The sequence below is a fragment of the Kogia breviceps genome, chromosome 1, assembly GCF_026419965.1.
Source record: "Kogia breviceps isolate mKogBre1 chromosome 1, mKogBre1 haplotype 1, whole genome shotgun sequence".
NCBI lineage: Eukaryota > Metazoa > Chordata > Mammalia > Artiodactyla > Physeteridae > Kogia > Kogia breviceps.
Window position 1 is genome coordinate 191,889,434 of NC_081310.1, and position 20,680 is coordinate 191,910,113.

Genomic DNA, 20,680 nt, shown 5'->3' on the forward strand with positions numbered 1-20,680 from the left:
CAGAGGTCTCAGAAGAGGCTACCTTTCTCTATTTTCTTTAGAAAAATACCTGAACACAAGCTGAACAGAGGGTGAGAATTACAATTTCACATCCCACCCTCCATTTCTTCTGAACAGGGAAGGTGATTGCAGAAGCTCTATAACGGATGGGAACACATCTCAGCCTGGTAATGCCTGCAGGTTAAATTGTCTTTTTAAAAAAAGGATTTTAAAAGATCAAAATCACCATGGCAGGATGGGAAGTGGGTTTGTGCGCATTATGTAAGAAACTGCAAACTTCAGACCTGCTGATTTTATAGTTTTGCATCTGAGATGGAAAATAGCGTTGCCTTTTCAAGCACTCAAGGAAAGGATGGGTAATGGGGCGCACAGATTTTACTGGAGGGGACAAGCTAAGACTCCTTTGAATAATCAGCTTACCACTGTAGCTTTCCTGTTAGGAGAACTCAATTCTTCAGCGTCCATTTAAGTATTTCTTTCTTCTCTGGCCTTTTAATAGGTAGAAATCTGATGGCATAAGGAGACTTAAAAATATCTCAGGGTCATTTTCTTAGGGTGAAAACTTTGCCTCTTTGCCCTCGTTCTAAGTTCAGTTTCTTCTCTGCTTGCTACAACATTGAGGAGTGTTCCAGGTCTCGCCTCGGCCTCTGCTGTCACATTTCTGAAGATAATAAGAAAACACTACACTTGGGGTGCTCCTCATAGCCACAGCCAGTGTCCGTGACCTTGAGCAGTCAAGTAGCCGTCTGGTACCTCAGCTTACGCACTGTGAGGACACGACATTCTCCAGGTCTGTCGACAGGGTCTCACTTATGACTGTGACGCCGGGTGTAGCTACGAAACACCAGATAAGGGCACTAGTAATAACCGCAGGGTCCGTACCATGAGTACGGGCTGAATTCAGAGAGAGTGGAAAGTGCTGCTAACGGGAGAAATCACCTTGATGTATACGTCTGTAGTGGGTGTGTGTCAACCACCTGACTCCCAAAGTCCCTTCCCCCACACACGTTGATGTCCACTGTACAGACCTGACCCTCCTATGTGTCAGGAGCCTGAGCCCACGTTTGCTCTGGTTGAGCCTCTGCTCCAGACCACACTGCCCACGCTCTGAGGCCAGTCTAGAGAGGGAGAGTGCACAGGCAGCTCAAACAGTCAATCTATTCCGGTGAAATCAGCCTGATTCTTGCCGGAAGTTAAGCAGAAAGCATAATCAACCAGGGCAGACTGCTCTAGAAAACAAAACAAGAAAGGAAAATGAAGCTACCCGAATTACACTGAGTCTCTGATCCTGGCAGGGACCCCGTCGGCCTCCTGAATGCCAGGTTTGCCTCCTGCCAATTGCCCCCTCCTGACGTGTTCCTTCTTGTTTGGCAAAGGGAATATAGGTCTTTGTCAAATATGCTTTTGAGTTCTCTGAACACAAATAACAGAAAGACAGATAAGAAAAGAAAAGAAAAGGGGAGGGGAGGGGAGGGGAGGGAAGGGAAGGGAAAGGGTGAGATAGGAAGGGACAAAAGGGGCAGAATCTCACTCCACATTTCCACTAAGCTATATTTTGCCAACAGAGAGATGAGGAGGCGGGGGAGAGAGGAGAGAAGTGAAAGTTGAGAGAAGGAGAAGATAGAAGGGAAGGAGGGAAAATTCTGGGGTGTGGGGAGAAAGAAGGAGAAAAAGGAAAGCGAGAAGGAAAGGGACAATGAAGAAAGAGCACGGGGAGAGGACAGTCCAAAAGATACAGCAGGTTTCATTTCTCTTCTGCCTAATATTTGACTTTTGTCAGGCTGTATGTGCAAACTTGCTTAGAGGTGATGGTTGTACAGTTTATTTTTGTTTTTAAAGGCGTGCTTACTTCATTCCTAGAGATGGAGCTCTGGGAAAGGTGTACCGATGACTCAGCCTCACTTAAACTGAGCTCTCCCTCCAGACCCGGGCAAGCCATGTTCCAGACAGAGAAGCCTCACTCATTGCCAGGCCTGGACAGAGGCCGAGGGTCAGTGGAGCACAGGCCCTCCTTGGCCACTCCACGCTCCATGGCCTGCAGAAGCTGCACCACCCCCCGCCGCCAGAAGGCACAGAAAGCCTCTGCCTTTCAGTACGTAGCCTTCCAGAGGAAGAACTTACTGCCAACAAAGTGACCTTATTGTTTTCCCAAGCATTTGTTTACCCCTTAATAAATAATGATATTAGGTCTTTGGGGAGAAGAAGGAGAGAACTGCCAATAGGAGATTTAATTTGCTGTAATCAACCTCTCTTAGCATGCAGAGTCACACAGTATGAGTAAAAGAATTAATCTCTACCAGAAAGAATTGCCTCTTCGGTGTTATGAATCTAATCACTTATGAGGCTGAGTCGGCAGTCTGGGTTTAGACAGACCTCTCAGGAATAAAAGCCACAAGATCAGGTTTCAAATATGATCTGAATGTTACACTTCATTGAATTTGGGGGCCTTTGGATTACAAAAGGAATGGAATGCAAATAGAGGCACTTGGCCTCTTTTAGACACCCCTTAAATGTTCAGAAAGACGTTTAGGGAATGAATAAATAATTGCAGGCCTCTGGGCTGCCTGTGTGAGATGTTCCTTCTTGATTCTATTCTCTAGGATGGATTGTCAGACCTGCCAATCATCTCCAGCACCCCCATTATACTTGGGAGATGTGTTTGCTCTGTGCATACTGTTTTACAATCCTCCGAGGTGGAATTTCATAGCCTAGCAATGCTTTTGCCTTTGACATTCTCCTAAGCGGGATTTATTGCCTCCAAGACAGATGTGACTTGAATCGATTATGCCTTTTAAGCAGTCACTCTGGAAGCAGCCTCTAGGTTCTCTGAAATCCTTTTTGCCTGACTTCATTCAACTTGCAAGCTGATGTCAGAGTATTTCATCATAATCTAATACTGTTAAGAGTCCTTTGGGTATGCAATTCAGCAGGCTATTATACCAACCAAGTTCCGGATGTGGTTACTACTCTTGAAGAGCTTACGTCTTGCAACACACAAATATCTATTAATATCACAAAATGCAGCCAGAACAGAAGGAGGTACCTAGAAGTCATATTTACATGCTGTTGACCTCTCATTATTGATGAACGTAGAAAATGAAGTAAGTGCATTCATTTGTCTTTGGGATGGAGTCAAGAAGAAACAATGTCAAAAACTGAACGGAAAATAACCAAATTTCCAAAAATGCTCAATAAAGATTCTCATTAAAAACCACATATCTCTGGTTGTCTATTTCAGAACTCAAAACTACATATTACCCCTGGCCATCCCCAAAATGTTGGGGTTCCTTAGCATTTTATAAGTTTGACAACACTAATCTTATAGAGAGTTATTTCAGAGGTGCTCTGAGCCTGGGGCTACTAGGTAACATGATTCTAATTGACTTCAGCCATGGACCTACACCATAACCACAAATAATGTTTTGAAAAGTTTAATGGTTTTGGAAGAAAATAAATGAAGGTGGTATTTTTAGATTAATCACAACCCATCTCACCCTATATTAGTGCAAAAGACAAGAGGGTGGGATCTTTGAAAAACAGGAGGCAAAGAAATAACATTTCCAGACACTATACCACTTCCCTACCTGACTTTCTATGATTATTTTTCTCTGGAAGAAGACCCGACTGACCTTCCTTTCAGAATGCATGACTTAGTGGAATATCCACCATACCTTGCTCCATTTCTTCTATCTATTTAATTGAGAGAATTCAAGCAGGCATTGATTTGGGATCAGGAGAGAATGAGATAATAAAATGTTTCCACACAGTAACCACATTATAAGGGATATCTTAGTCCCATTGGATAAATAAGGGGAAAATTGTGATCAAAGCCACGAAGGATAAAAGTTGTTAAATGAATTTGCTATTTAGGGGGAGGAAATATTTCCTTAAGAAACATTAAACATTCTTGAAATCCAGTTCTAGGCATTAGTAAGCTCATATGTGACGGAGATGGAAAAGGTGAATGGTTTTTTACTCGGTTAGATTTTGCAAACGGGAGTTTACATAACATCATTAAGGATTCATCTAGATGGTTCCCTTGGCTGTTGTATGATCTATAGGATTGGGTCTAGGCACTGAGGAAAGCTAATCCTTTCAAGAACAATTTGCTCTCTTTTATTTGGTCAATTGCTCTAAATTTCCCTTTTTTCTGAGTTTTAAAATTGGTTGTTGTAGCTTCAGAATCTTTCCTTTTTCTGCTAGACAGGCCTGGGGAGAAAGGAGAGGCTGAATGGGCTGCCCATAATTAAGGGGAATGGGGAGAACAGTGAATAAAAATGAAAGGCTTTGCATAATGTGGGCCATCTCAATATAGGGGCTCAAAAATCCCGTGGGGCAGCTTCAAGCATTGACAGGTGAGAAATACACAAAAACCTTGCCAGTTAAAGTCTTATTGGTACAAGATCCAGGCTTCAGGATTGATTTTAAAAATAAAACATAAAACAGCACCACGATAGAAACAAAAGCGAAGAAAATGCACAGTGCAAAATCTGATACAGAGTGGAACGCAGGAAACCACCAACCATTCTGACCTCACTGCTGTTGAACAGAAAAACAAGCTCAGGAAGAAAGCTCCAGGACAAACTAACACAAAATCACCAGACCCAGACAACATTTTCTGAAACATTTCTAGATACCGAAGAGGTGGAAACTACAATAAAATCTAGTTCAGCTTGGCTTCACAAACACAGAAAACCATCAGTTCTCTTAAAACACCTGGTGTTTGCCTATCAACATATCTGGAGAGACCCACCAACAAAACCAGAAGGAGTAGATAAATTATTTTCTAAATATTTCAGTAAAATAGTGCACGAGGAGAAACCTTGAAGAATCACATCTCAACAAAGCATGCCACGAGCTAAGTATCTTCTGTAATTAATTCATTGCTAGCCTTACAAAGAAAAAAAATAAGAAAAAAACCAGTGCTGATTCGCTCACTGGTGGTGCATCAAATGTATCAAAATATTCATTAGTTACTCAGTGATGCTGTTTGGGATAAGTATTGCTCCACTCCAAAGCCTTTGCCAGCTCTGACGCCTGCCAAATTTCTATGTAAATGGGTTTTCACTTTCCAAGGCTAATGGGAGATCTGTTAAATTCTCAGAGACAACACATATATTATTTTAAGCCCTATTACTTTGACTTAAAAACAACGCATTTGAATACTAAATCCAAAATAATACCTAATTAGAAATCCAATACTCAAATATCAGAATGCCTGTGCGTGGCTCTTCACCGCAAAGGCAGTTGCAATGAATGTGATAGATGAACATTTTTGCACAGCTTATACCAAGAAGCAAACCAAAAAGGTTACCACCTACTCTGTATAGAATTTATTTACTGATCTCTGTACCTGAGCATCCATTAAGAGGTGCCTCATCAGTATCATGGAACTCTTCAGAGTCTCCTTTTCAGTGGGCAGAAACGGGTCTTGGTCCTCCTCCAGCGCCTTCGACTTGGTGACAATGAAATGGGATATCTGGTCATTGAGGGTGTGCAATGATTGTACAGCTGCAAAAAGAGAAAGAGCGAAAGTGGAATCACAGCAGGTAACTTTCAAGGAGAAATTGGCTACCAATTTTAAAGGGAGAAGTGAGGGTGTACACATAAGTTATGACCCAGGCAGGTGTCAAGAAGCATTACATCCATGAATCTCTTCGACACATGTGTTTAACAGGTAACAGATTGAACACCCTCCAAATGCCAAGCCTATATGGAAATGCTTAGGGATACAGTCGTGAGCAAAACCAGACATGATGCTTACCCTCATGGAGCCTCCAGTCCTGTGGGGGACACTGAAGAGAAACAAGTGAGCAAATACTTCTATGAAGATGACTTTGAGGTAAGTGTTTATAAATTACAGAGATCAGCAGGGCAGGAGGGGAGAGCTCTAGAGTAGATTTACATTTATGGTAATATAGTTGGCTACGTTACCTCTAAACAGATGGCCTCTATCATTAAGTTTTGTGAAAGGACAGTGGCCATGTTTTCCAATCAGTACCACATGTGCGCTGGGAAGATTATTATTTCTCTATAATTCATGTAGCACTTGCCATCTGACATGGTACAGATTTTACGATTTCACTTATTTTTTTGTGCTTGTTGCCTCTTTCTCCACTTTCTCCACAGTGCGCCTGGTAAGAGCAGAGACTGTAAGAAAAACCTCTTTGTTTATGGTTATATGCCCAACAACTAGGAAAGTTCCTAGAAAATAGAAGATGCTCAATAAATGTTGTTGAATTAATTTCCTTACATTTCCTTGAATTAAAATTTCTTTCCTATAGAATTTCTCTAATTTTCAGGTAAATCTATCCTTTCAAACCAAGCATAAGTAAATCTTACACATTCTCAGGAAAAGCACTGCACTAACTGCAATTCTGAGCATGCAGAGCATTCATCAAAAACTAGTATCCAATAGAATCATTCTGAGGGCATCTGCCTTTGACCATGAAGGAGTGAGAGGATTCAGATTACCCTTCTGCTATAAATAACTAGAAAACTTTACAATATCTCAGAAACAAATATTTTTAGACCTCGAACAATAGCACAGAACTGTGATCCTTTAGAAGAGAAAAAAAGTTGAGTCCTATCATCACCAGCAGTCTGCACTAAAGGAATGTCCAGACCTCAGCATGGGAAGGGGAACCCAAAGAGAGCCCAGCACTTGACACTGAATTGAGGGGACAGAGATTGGAAAGGCTAAGTTTGCTATAATTTGCAAGACAAAGTGCTGAAAAGGAGGGAATTATACAGAGATCTCTAGAAATCTGCACAGGGGTCTCTATGAGTTGTTGGCTGAATATCAATCCTATGTATGGGTAAGATAAAACCCTACATGATCTGGCAAGAAAAAATTCCAGGAGAGAACAGTTACATTTGGGGGAGCTGTAAGCCCAATAATTCCAAGAGATCTCACAGGGCCACAAATTGTTTGCACGCTCACCAGCTGAAGTAGAGGGGCTTTGTTGGAATTCAGGGCATATTCAGCAGAAACTCCAGAAGGATAAAGCTTTAGAAATGAAACTAAATGATCCCTAGAATAAAGGCAACTCTAGGTCTATCCAAAAAGAATTTAAAATTAAGCCTTGAAAGGATCAAACTGATCTGCAAGTAACTAAAATACTTGTCAGGAAAGAAAAATGAGCATTTTTTTTTTTTTTTTTTTGTAGAGGTGTAACAAAATCTAGCGCCCAAAAATGCAAAATCCATAATGCTCAGTATTCAATAAAAAATTACCAGACATGTAAAGAAGCAAGAAAGTATAACTTGTAACCTCAAGAAAAATCAGTTTATAGAAGCAGACCCAGAAATTACAAGTGATAGCATTAGAAAACATGGCTATTAAGACAGCTATTATAGATACGTTTTGAATGTTCAAGGTTGTAAAATAAAACACGATTATAATGAGGAGAAAAATATAATATTTAAATCAGATCCAAGTGGAGCTTCTAGGGATGAAAACTGCACATCTGAAATAAAATTTTTATTGGAGGAGATTCATAGACGATTAAAAAATGCAGAAGAAAAGATCAGTGAACTGGGAATTATAGCAATAAAACTATCTATAATGTATAAACAGAGCCTCTTTGACAATATAAAGCTGTCTGACATACACGCACTTGGAGTCTGAGGGGGTGGGGTGTAGACAGGGACAGAAACAATGTTTGAAGAAATGATGGACAAATTCTTTTCCAAATTTGATAATATTATACACCTACGGATACAAGAATCTCAATAAACTTCAGTCAGGACAAACACAAAGAAAACTACAACAAGGCATATTATAATCCAATTGCTAAACAAACAAACACACAGTGAAAAAGAGAAAATCTTAAAATCAGCCAGAGGAAGAAAGCATATTTGCATTCAGAGGAACAGAGATAAGAATGATGTCAGACTTAGCAGCAGAATCTACGCAAACCAGAAAATAATCTATGCATGTTGAAAGTACTGAAGAAAAAGAACATGTCAACCTAGAATTCCATAACAAATAATAATGTCTTTCAAAAAATGAACGTGAAATGATGACTTTTTTAGATAAACAAAGGCTGAGAGAACTCATCACCAACGGACTTCCATTAAAAGCAATGTTAACTGTCTTCAGACAAAAGGAAAATGGCATTAGATGGAAACTTTTATTCACAAAAATGAAAAAAAAGAATGCTTAAGAGGAGCAATATTTGAGTAACGTTAACATATTTTCTTTCTCACCTTTTAACTCATTTAAAAGATAATAAATGGTTTAAAGCACAAAAAATAATGTATTGTGGATTTGATAACATGTATAAAAGTAAAACACATGACAACAGCACAGAGAATGAGACTAGCAAATGGAAATATATTGTGATAAGTTTCATATATTGTACATATATGAACAATATGTGAGCAGCTTGTTATCTGAAGGTGGACTGTGTTAAGTTACACATGCATATTGTAAATCCTAGAGTAAGCTCTACAAATAGTAAATAAACAAATGATGATTTTGAGCCATGGAGAATCAACCTTGGACAACTGAGCATAGAGTTACAACTACAAGCCATGAAATAGGAAGAATACAGAATATGACCTCAGAGCAGTTTCTCACTACACAGGAAGACTCTAAAATCTTTTCCTGGACTGGGGAAGGAGCTTGGATAAAACAGAGAAAGATGAACAAGAAAGTATGGGACCTGATCCCTGCCTAACCTGAATCCTCATCCTACAAAGGAGATGGTAAAAAACACCCAGATAGATTTGGGGATCTGAAAGCAGAGTGACTTAATGTCTTATGTCCTACCCTGGGCAGCTGGGTGGGGCAGCTTCTCAGTGTACACACCAATAGGAGGGTAAACACTGTAGCCACATGGCATTTTAAGTCAGAGGGGAGCTGAGATAGCACAACTGCCCTGCCACCCTCACCCTTCCACCTCCAGTCTCCCTTAGCATCATGGGGGCTGAAAATATCTCCAGTGGATCCAGAAGTGTTCAGAGAGATTCATGGACCAGATACACATCCCCAAGATAGGATAATACAATATATAAGTCTCCCAAGAACCCAAAGAGAAGGGAAAAATAATGGGTAGGGGAGCAATTTGAATTTATTTGATATTCATCCAGAAGGTACTAAGTTTTCAACCAGAAGTGACTAAATTATATCATCACTGGAAATGCTGGCTCCAGGTCTAAGTTGAATTTCATTATACGAAGTTGAAAACAACAAAAACAAATGACTTTTTGGAGTTGTGACTATACATTTTTAAACCCTCTATATATCTTCTCTCTCTTACCTGCAAACAGGAAGTTTGGGGCACACTGAACTACAAGGAAAACAATTGAGTAGGCATCCAAATAACCTACCGGAATCTAGGACCAATCTCTGCATGATCGATGCCCCATTTCTCTCCACCATCCTGCCTTCCCTTTCCCTACCTCCGGGTACATGGACATAATGTTCTCACGAACAAGCCTTTCTCCCCAGGTCATTCCAGGGATACCCCAGTCCTTTGCCTATAGACACAAGAGACACTGCTGTCAACAAAACTCCTGTCACTTCTTAGAAGGGAAGAATTTCCGTCAATGCTTTTCACTCTAGCCAGGCTAGTGAATTTGGGGTTCTTAAAATGCATCTATTATAGGCTTTCTCTATTCTTGTTCCAGGAAATTGAGGCTTAGTAGCTAAAATATGCTCTAGGGCTGCCCTGGTGGTGCAGTGGTTAAGAATCCACCTGCCAATGCAGGGGACACGGGTTCGAGCTCCAGTCCAGGAAGATCCCACATGCCGTGGAGCAACTAAGCCCGTGCGCCACAACTGCTGAGCCTGCGCTCTAGAGCCTGCGAGCCACAACTACTGAGCCCGCGAGCCACAACTACTGAAGCCTGCGTGCCTAGAGCCCGTGCTCTGCAACGAGAAGCCACCTCAATGAGAAGCCTGCGTACCGCAGCCAAGAGCAGGCCCCACTCGCCGCAACTAGAGAAAGCCCGCGCACAACAATGAAGACCCAATGCAGCCAAAAATGAAATAAATTTAAAAAAAATTTTTTTTAATTAAAAAATAAAATACGCTCTAATTTTTACTTTGTTCTAAATTCAGGACACATTAAAAATTTTAACATTCCCCTCTCTTCTCAAAGAATAGACACTTTCATTAGAGAACTTACCATATTATATTGTAATTGCTTAAGAATTTTTCTGTGGTAGACTTAATTATTGGCTCCCAAACTACTCCTCCAAAACCTGTTCCTATAGAGCCCTCCCCAGTGACACTCCTTAGTGGAGAAACATACCTCCTGTCTTAAATGATGTCAGGCTTTGCCATGTGACTTGCTTTAGCCAATTAAATGTGTGCGAACGTGAGTCATGCCATGTCCAAGTAGAACATCCTGTGGTTCCACTATTATTCTTTCCCCTTTGCCAGAACGTAGAAGACATGCAAGTGAAAAGCAAACCCTTGCGACTATAAAGCACCAAAATTTGGGGGCGGGGGAGGCATTTGTTACTGGAGCTTAGCCTCTTGAATGCTGACTGCTGCACAGTCTCTGGACTAGATGGTGACTCCCCTGAAGGCAAGAATGGAATTTTGTTCACCACGTATCAGGGGTGTTTAGCAAAGAAGAGCCACTTGGGAACTGTTTAATGGATAAACAAATACAGTTGTTTTGAGAGTACAGATCCTATATACTAAGAATGATAAGGTTTACAGTTTACTGAGTGTCTATCATATGTCAGAGGCTTTCACAACCTCTGTGCAGCATGAAGGGGCACTAATAATGTGGGTTCTAGGGCCAGAAGCCTGAGTTCACACCCAGCTCTGACATTTACATAACTGGGTGAACTTGAACAGGTTACGTTACAGCCCACAGTGCCCAGCACATTGTAAGTTCTCAGTTAAGTGCTGGCTGTTATGATTGTTAAAGATCTATCAGAGATGCAGAATCTGAAGCTCAGAGATTTACACAACACATGAAAACCAAGGCCACGACACTCTCCAATGCCCATTCTCACAATACCCACACTTCTGATCCAGAATAATGTCTAGTTAGAGACAGCACCGCAAGTGGGGTGTTATACCACCGACACCAGCCAAGTGGGACACAATACAAGTAAAGGCAGGGAACAAGTCTAGAATTTTATTTGTTTATTGGCAAACGTAAAACAAGCAGATGGCAGAGTGCCTGGCACACAGTAAACATCTCACGTACTAAAAATAGCTAGGATATGAAGCCTTCACTGACGATTCCCTACCCATACTTCTTGAACCTCCTCTCTCCATCTCACAGTTCCTTCACTGACAATAATCATTATTATCAATAGTATTATAACAAACATCTATGGGGACTCAATATTCGCAAGCATGGTGCCGCATGTTTAACAGGCGTCACCTCACTGAATCACCCCCAAAATTCTATTGAGGTGTCATTATCATCCTTCCTATTTTCCAAATGAAGAAACTCAGATTAAGCGACTCACCCAAGATGACGCACCTAGTCAGTGAAGGAAACAGGATTCATATCTAGGCAGAGCCTGCCCGCGTAATTCCTACATTATACCACCTCCACCCTGCACAGCACTTGCTGCTCCATCCTCCTCTCCTTTGGGCAAAATTACTACCCTCTTGTCCCCTACCTCCTGGGGTACCACACAGAGCAATCCTAGGCATACAGAGTGTCAGGCTGGCCCTGAGGTAGCATGTGGTAATATACTCATACTTTTAAAGGTGAGAAAACTGAGGCCAAGAAAGACGATGCAGATCCCCGCAGATGCTGTAGCATCTCAGTTTGAGAGTGTGGACCCTTGAAGACAGTCTGCCTGGGTCTCAATCTTATCTGCCCCTCCAACTAGCTGTATAACCTTGGGTGAATTACTTAACTCCTCAGTCTTCCCATCTGTAAATGGGGATAATAATAGTAACTACTCCACCGGGTTGCTCTGAGAAATAAATGAGACCATCTGCATAAGGCATGTGGCACAGTATCTGCCACATGTGAAGTATGTAAAAAGCATTCACTATTATGATTATTCCACAGTTTGTACCTCAAGTCTCTGACTTACTGATGTTAACTAGTTGCTATGTTTATAACTAAGGGTACTTACCAAATCTTCGTTATATAAGTAAGCCAAGATGGTCTCTGTGTATTAGCCTAGGTTTTTTATTTCTTCACTGCAGGCTGAGACCCTTTAGCTCAAAAGCCAGCAGGTGGCAAACTCAAATGTTTTCTATCCAAATATTTTAAATATAGCCCAGATAAGCAGATTGTTAGCTATTTAGGGCCTGTCTGCTTTGCAAACCCCACAAAACTGTGCCCAACATTTGCTAGCCATTGATGAGATAAGCCCTAGGGACATAAAGACCCCAAGAGCCTGCTGGTCTCTGACCCAGACTCCTTCCTCACTGTGCTGCTGTGTGACATCACCTGGACACATAAGTTCGCTCCAGGACCCCTCTCTCGCCGAGGAGTTTCTTGCCGTCCTCCCCTCTGAGTATTGACCCCCTGCACTTCTGGACGGTGTCCTGCTGTGAGAGACTTCCCAGTATGCAAACCACCAAAGGGTCATCCAATAAAGCCCGTGTGTGCTACTGCCACCTAGTGGTCAGATCTCTTCCCTTGATGAACCCCAAGATCCCTTGAATCCCCTACATTACCCATTTGTCTCTTCATTTTGTATCCCAGTTACAACTAGTCCAGTGCTTCATACAAAATGACAACATAAAAGCTGAAAGCTGAATAACTGGAAATAATGACACAAGGTCCTCCTATATGCTAACCTACTCTTCAAGGCAGGTCACTCTGTTTTTAGGCTTGTGTAATGGGTACTTTATGTATTTGCCTGGTTACATCTATTTCCCTCTTCTCTTCTTCTAATAAAAGAAACTCTCATTCCCTTTTGGGCAAACACCCATCCCCACTTGTGGTTCATGTAGGGCCGATCCCACTCCCAGGTCCCAGAGGTGAGCACATCGTCCAGACCTGGCCTTCTAAGCACTTCATCTCCCTGGCAACAGTGGTTGGTCCAGGAGAGGGCTTGTGACCTAAACATGGCCAACAGGATTGAATTCCAGAACCATCTGATAGAACTATGAAGAAAGAGAGAGCCTCTCTTTTTCAGTCGAGTTTGATAAACTAGCAGGAATGTGGAGCAGCTGGTGGTCCTTGTAGCCATCAACTAAGGAGCCCCAGCCTGAGAATAAAATCAACTGAGAAGCAATTCTCATCCACAGACAGGGAAAGAGATTCTTGACCATATCATTACAGCACCAGGATTCAGCCACAGACTTCAGTCAGGTGGATCGTTAAGTCCCTTCTTTTCATTAGACCATCTGGGTTGGATTTCTGTCATTTGCAGTCAAGAAGTCCTGATTACTATAAAGAAGTCTGTACTTTGTCCTCATTGTAATAGTTATTTATGGGAATACTTCTTTAATGTCTGCCTCCCTCTGTGGCAGATTAAAGAAGACCTTAACTGTTGCGAGAAGAACCAAGGAATCTAGCCGTCTGCCACAAAGGAGGCTTTAGACATGTGGTTCCAGCCAGCTCAATTCACCCCAGATGACAGCTCAGTCACTCTGGAGCAGAGCAGAACCTCTCCTCTGTACGACATCCAAACTTCTGGCCTACAAAACTGAGCATAACAAGGTGTTGATTTACACTCTCCGTTGGAAGATGGTTTGTTATGCAGCAATAGATAACTGTAAGATCCATGAGGCCAGCAACCATGTTTTTCTGGTTCTTCCCTGTATCTCCAGCTCTAACACAACGCCTGGCACACCGCAGTGCTTGGGGAGATAAATATCTGTCCCAAAGAAAAACAAATGAATAAATAAATGAAGGAAAAAGCCAGCTTCACTCCACTTTGTCCCCTCCACCAGCCCATCGTGCTAGAATCAGGTGTTATGCACATTCTTCTCCATTTGGTCAATAAAAATCTCAACCAAATAATGCTGTTCTTAAAGTGTATGATGGATTATGAAATGAAGAACCATATATATACTCTTTCTTACTTGCCTGAGTTTAGGAAATTGAATCATAAATTTATTTGGTTGGTGGTTCCACATGTGAAATGACGTTAAATTTATTTCATGTTACTCTGGTCTATACATTTGAAGAAATAGGTATTTCTACAGAAGGCTTATTTATAGGAAGTGCTCATTTGAATTTCACCATATATTAATAAGTATTTATTTAGGTTTCAGATAAGGGTAGCACATTCATGGTTTGGCAGAAGAAAAAAATAACAAGTTTCAACATTTTATGTCATTAGCAAAAATTGAAGGTACACATAACATTTCTTAACATTTTCAGAAGAGGAATAACAGCTTAGCATACTGTGCCTCTGTTTTTATAGATCAGATGAAGTATAGACATGAAATAGTAATCATATGACCGTAAACACCCATTTTATGCAGATGAGACCAGATGTCACTGAGATGGGCTATTGCACACTTTTACAGAAAAATATACCAAATGAATCATATCAGAGGGCACAGCCTTGACACTAGAAGCTCCATGGATTTTATGATCTTGCCATTTATATGGTCCAGAGATACGAACTAACGATCAAATTTATCCCTACATGTTAAACAACCTTTGCTTTTCGTGTATCTCAAATTCTTTGATGTATTTTGCATTAAAATGCTCACAAGTTTCCAATTCTTGCTTTAATAAAGTCTCATTAAATAAATGAAGCCTAAATAATTCAGGTATTTCCCCCCGTTGTTGTAATAAAACTCATTCTGCAAGTCAAAAGTTGATGCTGGAATCAAGGATGTAGAGAAATTGAAACCCTCAGGCATTGCCGGTGGGAGTGTAAAACGGTGCAGCTGCTCTGGAGCACAGTGTAGCAGTTCCTCAACAAGTGAAACGTAGAATTTCAATGTGAACCAGCAATTCTAGTCTTAGGTACATCACCGAAAGAACTGAAAACAGGTGTGCAAGCAAACACTTACCTATGAATGTTCACAGCAGCACTAGTCATAATAGCCAAAGGTAGAGACAACCCAAATGCCCATTAACTGATGAAAGGATAAGCAAAATGTAGCATATTCATACAATGGAACATTATTCACACTTCAAAAGGAATGAAGTTCTCATACATGCTACGACATGGATGAGCCTAGAAAAGCTATACTAAGTGAAAGAAGCCAGTCACAAAATGCTACATATTTTTTTTACACAGCAGCTTATTAGTTATCTATTTTATACATATTAGTGCCTAGATGTCAATCCCAACCTCCCAATTCATCCCACCAACCCGTCCCCGCTTTCCGAAACCCTTTGGTGTCCATACAATTGCTTTCTACATCTGTGTCTCTATTTCTGCCTTGCAAACCTGTTCATCAGTACCATTTTTCTAGGTTCCACATGTATGCGTTAATACACGATATTTGTTCTTCTCTTTCTGACTTACTTCACTCTGTATGACAGTCTCTTAAGTCCATCCACATCTCTACAAATGACCCAATTTCGTTCTTTTTGACGGCTGAGTAATATTCCCTTGTATATATGTGCCACATCTTCTTTATCCATTCGCCTGTCGATGGACATTTAGGTTGCTTCCATGTCCTGGCTATTGTAAATAGTGCTGCAGTGAACATTGGGGTGCATGTGTCTTTTTTTTTTTTTTTTTTTTTTATTTATTTATTTTTAACATCTTTATTTGAGTATAACTGTTTTACAATAGTGGGTTAGTTTCTCCTTTACAACAAAGTGAATCAGTTATACATATACATATGTTCCCATAACTCTTCCCTCTTTTGTCACCCTCCCTCCCACCCTCCCTATCCCACCCCTCTAGGTGGTCACTAAGTACAGAGGTGAACTCCCTGTGCTATGCTGTAGCTTCCCACTAGCTATCTAATTTACATTTGGTAGTGTGTATATGTCCCTGCCACTCTCTCACATCATCACAGCTTACCCTTCCCCCTCCCCATATCCTCAAGTCCATGCTCTAGTAGGTCTGTGTTTTATTCCCTCCTACCACTAATCTCTTCATGACATTTTTTTTTTAGATTCCATATATATGTGTTAGCATACGGTATTTGTTTTTGTCCTTCTGACTTACTTCACTCTGTATGACAGATTCCAGGTCTATCCACCTCATTACAAATAACTCAGTTTCATTTCTTTTTATGGCTGAGTAATATTCCATTGTATATATGTGCCACATCTTCCTTATCCATTCATCTGTTGATGGACACTTAGGTTGCTTCCATGTCCTGGCTATCGTAAATAGAGCTGCAATAAACATTTTGGTACATGACTCTTTTTGAATTATGGTTTTCTCAGGGTATATGTCCAGTAGTGGGATTGCTGGGTCATATGGTAGTTCTATTTGTAGTTTTTTAAGGAACCTCCATACTGTTCTCCATAGTGGCTGTATCATTTTACATTCCCACCAGCAGTGCAAAAGTGTTCCCTTTTCTCCACACCCTCTCCAGCATTTATTGTTTCTAGAGTTTTTGATGATGGCCAATCTGGCCGGTGTGAGATGATATCTCATTGTAGTTTTGATTTGCATTTCTCTAATGATTAATGATGTTGAGCATTCTTTCATGTGTTTGTTGGCTATCTGTATATCTTCTTTGGAGAAATGTCTATTTAGTTCTTCTGCCCATTTTTGGATTGGGCTGTTTGTTTTTTTGTTATTGAGCTGCATGAGTTGCTTATAAATTTTGGATATTAATCCTTTGTCAGTTGCTTCATTTGCAAATATTTTCTCCCATTCTGAGGGTTGTCTTTTGGTCTTGTTTATGGTATCCTTTGCTGTGCAAAAGCTTTTAAGTTTCATTAGATCCCATTTGTTTATTTTTGTTTTTATTTCCATTTCTCTAGGAGATGGGTCAAAAAGGATCTTGCTGTGATTGATGTCATAGAGTGTTCTGCCTATGTTTTCCTCTAAGAGTTTGATAGTGTCTGGCCTTACATTTAGGTCTTTAACCCATTTTGAGTTTATTTTTGTGTATGGTGTTAGGGAGTGTTTTAATTTCATACTTCTACAGGTAGCTGTCCAGTTTTCCCAACACCACTTATTGAAGAGGCTGTCTTTTCTCCAATGTATATTCTTGCCTCCTTTATCAAAGATAAGGTGACCATATGTGTGTGGGTTTATCTCTGGGCTTTCTATCCTGTTCCATTGATCTATATTTCTGTTTTTGTGCCAGTACCATACTGTCTTGATTACTGTGGCCTTGTAATATAGTCTGAAGTCAGGGAGCCTGATTCCTCCAGCTCCATTTTTCGTTCTCAAGATTGCTTTGGCTATTCGGGGTCTTTTGTGTTTCCATACAAATTGTGAAATTCTTTTTTCTAGTTCTGTAAAAAATGCCAGTGGCAATTTGATAGGGATTGCATTGAATCTGTATATTGCTTTGGGTAATACAGTCATTTTCACTATGTTGATTCTTCCAATCCAAGAACATGGTATATTTCTCCACCTGTTTGTATCATCTTTAATTTCTTTCATCAGTGTCTTATAGTTTTCTGCATACAAGTCTTTTGTCTCCTTAGGTAGGTTTATTCCTAGATATTTTATTCTTTTTGTGGCAATGGTAAATGGGAGTGTTTTCTTAATTTCATTCTCAGATTTTTCATCATTAGTGTATAAGAATGCCAGAGATTTCTGTGCATTAACTTTGTATCCTGCTACTTTACCAAATTCATTGATTAGTTCTAGTAGTTTTCTGGTAGCATCCTTAGTATTCTCTATATATAGTATCATGTCATCTGCAAACAGTGACAGCTTTACTTCTTCTTTTCCTATTTGGATTCCTTTTATTTCTTTATTTTCTCTAATTGCTGTGGCTAGAACTTCCAAAACTATGTTGAATAAGAGTGGTGAGAGTGGGCAACCTTGTCTTGTTCCTGATCTATGGTTTCAGTTTTTCACCATTGAGAACAATCCTGGCTGTGGGTTTGTCATATATTGCCTTTATTATATTGAGGAAAGTTCCCTCTATGCCTACTTTCTGCAGGGTTTTTATCATAAATGGGTGTTGAATTTTGTCAAAAGCTTTCTCTGCATCTATTGAGATGATCATATGGTTTTTCTCCTTCAGTTTGTTGATATGGTGTATCACGTTGATTGATTTGCGTATATTGAAGAATCCTTGCATTCCTGGAATAAACCCCACTTGATCATGGTGTATGATCCTTTTAATATGCTGTTGGATTCTGTTTGCTAGTATTTTGTTGAGGATTTTTGCATCTATGTTCATCAGTGATATTGGCCTATAGTTTTCTTTCTTTGTGACGTCTTTGTCTGGTTTTGGTATCAGGGTGATGGTGGCCTCGTAGAATGAGTTTGGGAGTGTTCCTCTGCTATCTTTTGGAAGAGTTTCAGAAGGATAGGTGTTAGCTCTTCTCTAAATGTTTGATAGAATTCGCCTGTGAAGCCATCTGGTCCTGGGCTTTTGTTTGTTGGAAGATTTTTAATCACAGTTTCAATTTCAGTGCTTGTGATTGGTCTGTTCATGTTTTCTATTTCTTCCTGGTTCAGTCTTGGCAGGTTGTGCATTTCTAAGAATTTGTCCATTTCTTCCAGGTTGTCCATTTTATTGCCATAGAGTTGCTTGTAGTAATCTCTAATAATCTTTTGTATTTCTGCAGAGTCAGTTGTTACATCTCCTTTTTCATTTCTAATTCTATTGATTTGAGTCTTCTCCCTTTTTTTCTTGATGAGTCTGGCTAATGGTTTATCAATTTTATTTATCTTCTCAAAAAACCAGCTTTTACTTTTATTGATCTTTGCTATTGTTTCCTTCATTTCTTTTTCATTAATTTCTGATCTGATCTTTATGATTTCTTTCCTTCTGCTAAATTTGGGGGTTTTTTGTTCTTCCTTCTCTAATTGCTTTAGGTGCAAAGTTAAGTTGTTTATTCGAGTTGCTTCCTGTTTCTTAAGGTATGATTGTATTGCTATAAACTTCCCTCTTAGAACTGCTTTTGCTGTATCCCATAGGTTTTGGGTCGTCGTGTCTCCATTGTCATTTGTTTCTAAGTACTTTTTGATTTCCTCTTTGATTTCTTCAGTGATCACTTCGTTATTAAGTAGTGTATTGTTTAGCCTCCATGTGCTTGTATTTTTTACAGATCTTTTCCTGTAATTAATATCTAGTCTCATAGCGTTGTGGTCAGAAAAGATACTTGATACGATTTCAATTTTCTTAAATTTGCCAAGGCTAGATTTGTGACCCAAGATATGATCTATCCTGGAGAATGTTCCATGGGCACTTGAGAAAAATGTGTATTCTGTTGTTTTTGGATGGAATGTCCTATAAATATCAAGTAAATCCATCTTGTATAATGTATCATTTAAAGCTTGTGTTTCTTTATTTATTTTCATTTTGGATGATCTGTCCATTGGTGAAAGTGGGGTGTTAAAGTCCCCTACTATGATTGTGTTACTGTCGATTTCCCCTTTTATGGCTGTTAGTATTTGCCTTATGTATTGAGGTGCGCCTATGTTGGGTGCATAAATATTTACAATTGTTATATCTTCTTCATGGATCGATCCCTTGATCATTATATAGTGTCCTTCTTTGTCTCTTGTAATAGTTTTTACTTTAAAGTCTATTTTGTCTGATATGAGAATTGCTACTCCAGCTTTCTTCTGATTTCCATTTGCATGGAATATCTTTTTCCATCCCCTCACTTTCAGCCTGTAAGTGTCCCTAGGTCTGAAATGGGTCTCTTGTAGACAGCATATATATGGGTCCTGTTTTTGTATCCATTCAGCCAGTCTGTGTCTTTTGGTGGGAGCATTTAATCCATTTACATTTAAGGTAATTATTGATATGTGCGTTCCTATTACCATTTACTTAATTGTTTCAGGTTGTTCTTGTAGGTCTTTTCCTTCTCTTATGTTTCTTGCTTAGAGAAGTTCCTTTAGCATTTGTTGTAAAGCTGGTTTGGTGGTGCTGTACTCTCTCAGCTTTTGCTTGTCTGTAAAGGTTTTAATTTCTCCATCAAATCTGAATGAGATCCTTGCTGGGTAGAGTAGTCTTGGTTGTAGGTTTTTTTCCTTCATCACTTTAAATATGTCCTGCCACTCTCTTCTGGCTTGTAGAGTTTCTGCTGAAAGATCAGATGTTAGCCTTATGGGGATTCCCTTGTGTGTTATTTGTTGTTTTTCCCTTGCTGCTTTTAATATGTTTTCTTTGTATTTAATTTTTGACAGTTTGATTATTATGTGTCTCGGCGTGTTTATCCTTGGATTTATCCTGTATGGGACTCTCTGTGCTTCCTGGACTTGGTTGACTATTTCCTTTCCTATATTAGGGAAGTTTTCAACTATAATCTCTTCAAATATTTTCTCAGTCCCTTTCTTTTTCTCTTCTTCTTCTGGGACCCCTATGATTCGAATGTTGGTGCGTTTAATGTTGTCCCAGAGATCTCTGAGACTGTCCTCAGTTCTTTTCATTCTTTTTTCTTTCTTCTGCTCTGCAGTAGTTATTTCCACTATTTTATCTTCCAGGTCACTTATCCGTCCTTCTGCCTCCGTTATTCTGCTACTGATCCCGTCTAGAGTATTTTTCATTTCATTAATTGTGTTGCTCATCGTTACTTGCTTCCTCTTTATTTCTTCTAGGTCCTTGTTAACTGATTCTTGCAATTTGTCTATTCTATTTCCAAGATTTTGCATCATCTTCACCATCATTATTCTAAATTCTCTTTCAGGTAGATTGGCTATTACCTCTTCATCTGTTAGG

The 20,680-nt window shown here is 39.9% G+C and overlaps 1 protein-coding gene across 1 annotated transcript in view; it reads right to left on the reverse strand.

Annotated features, from left to right (window-relative positions):
- KAZN (kazrin, periplakin interacting protein) overlaps positions 1-20,680 on the reverse strand; it is a 1,159,438-nt gene that overhangs the window by 845,955 nt on the left and 292,803 nt on the right. Inside the window, exon 2 of the mRNA XM_067017033.1 lies at positions 5,354-5,511. Coding sequence (XP_066873134.1) covers positions 5,354-5,511 — 158 coding nt within the window. The remainder of the gene's footprint in view (positions 1-5,353; positions 5,512-20,680) is intronic.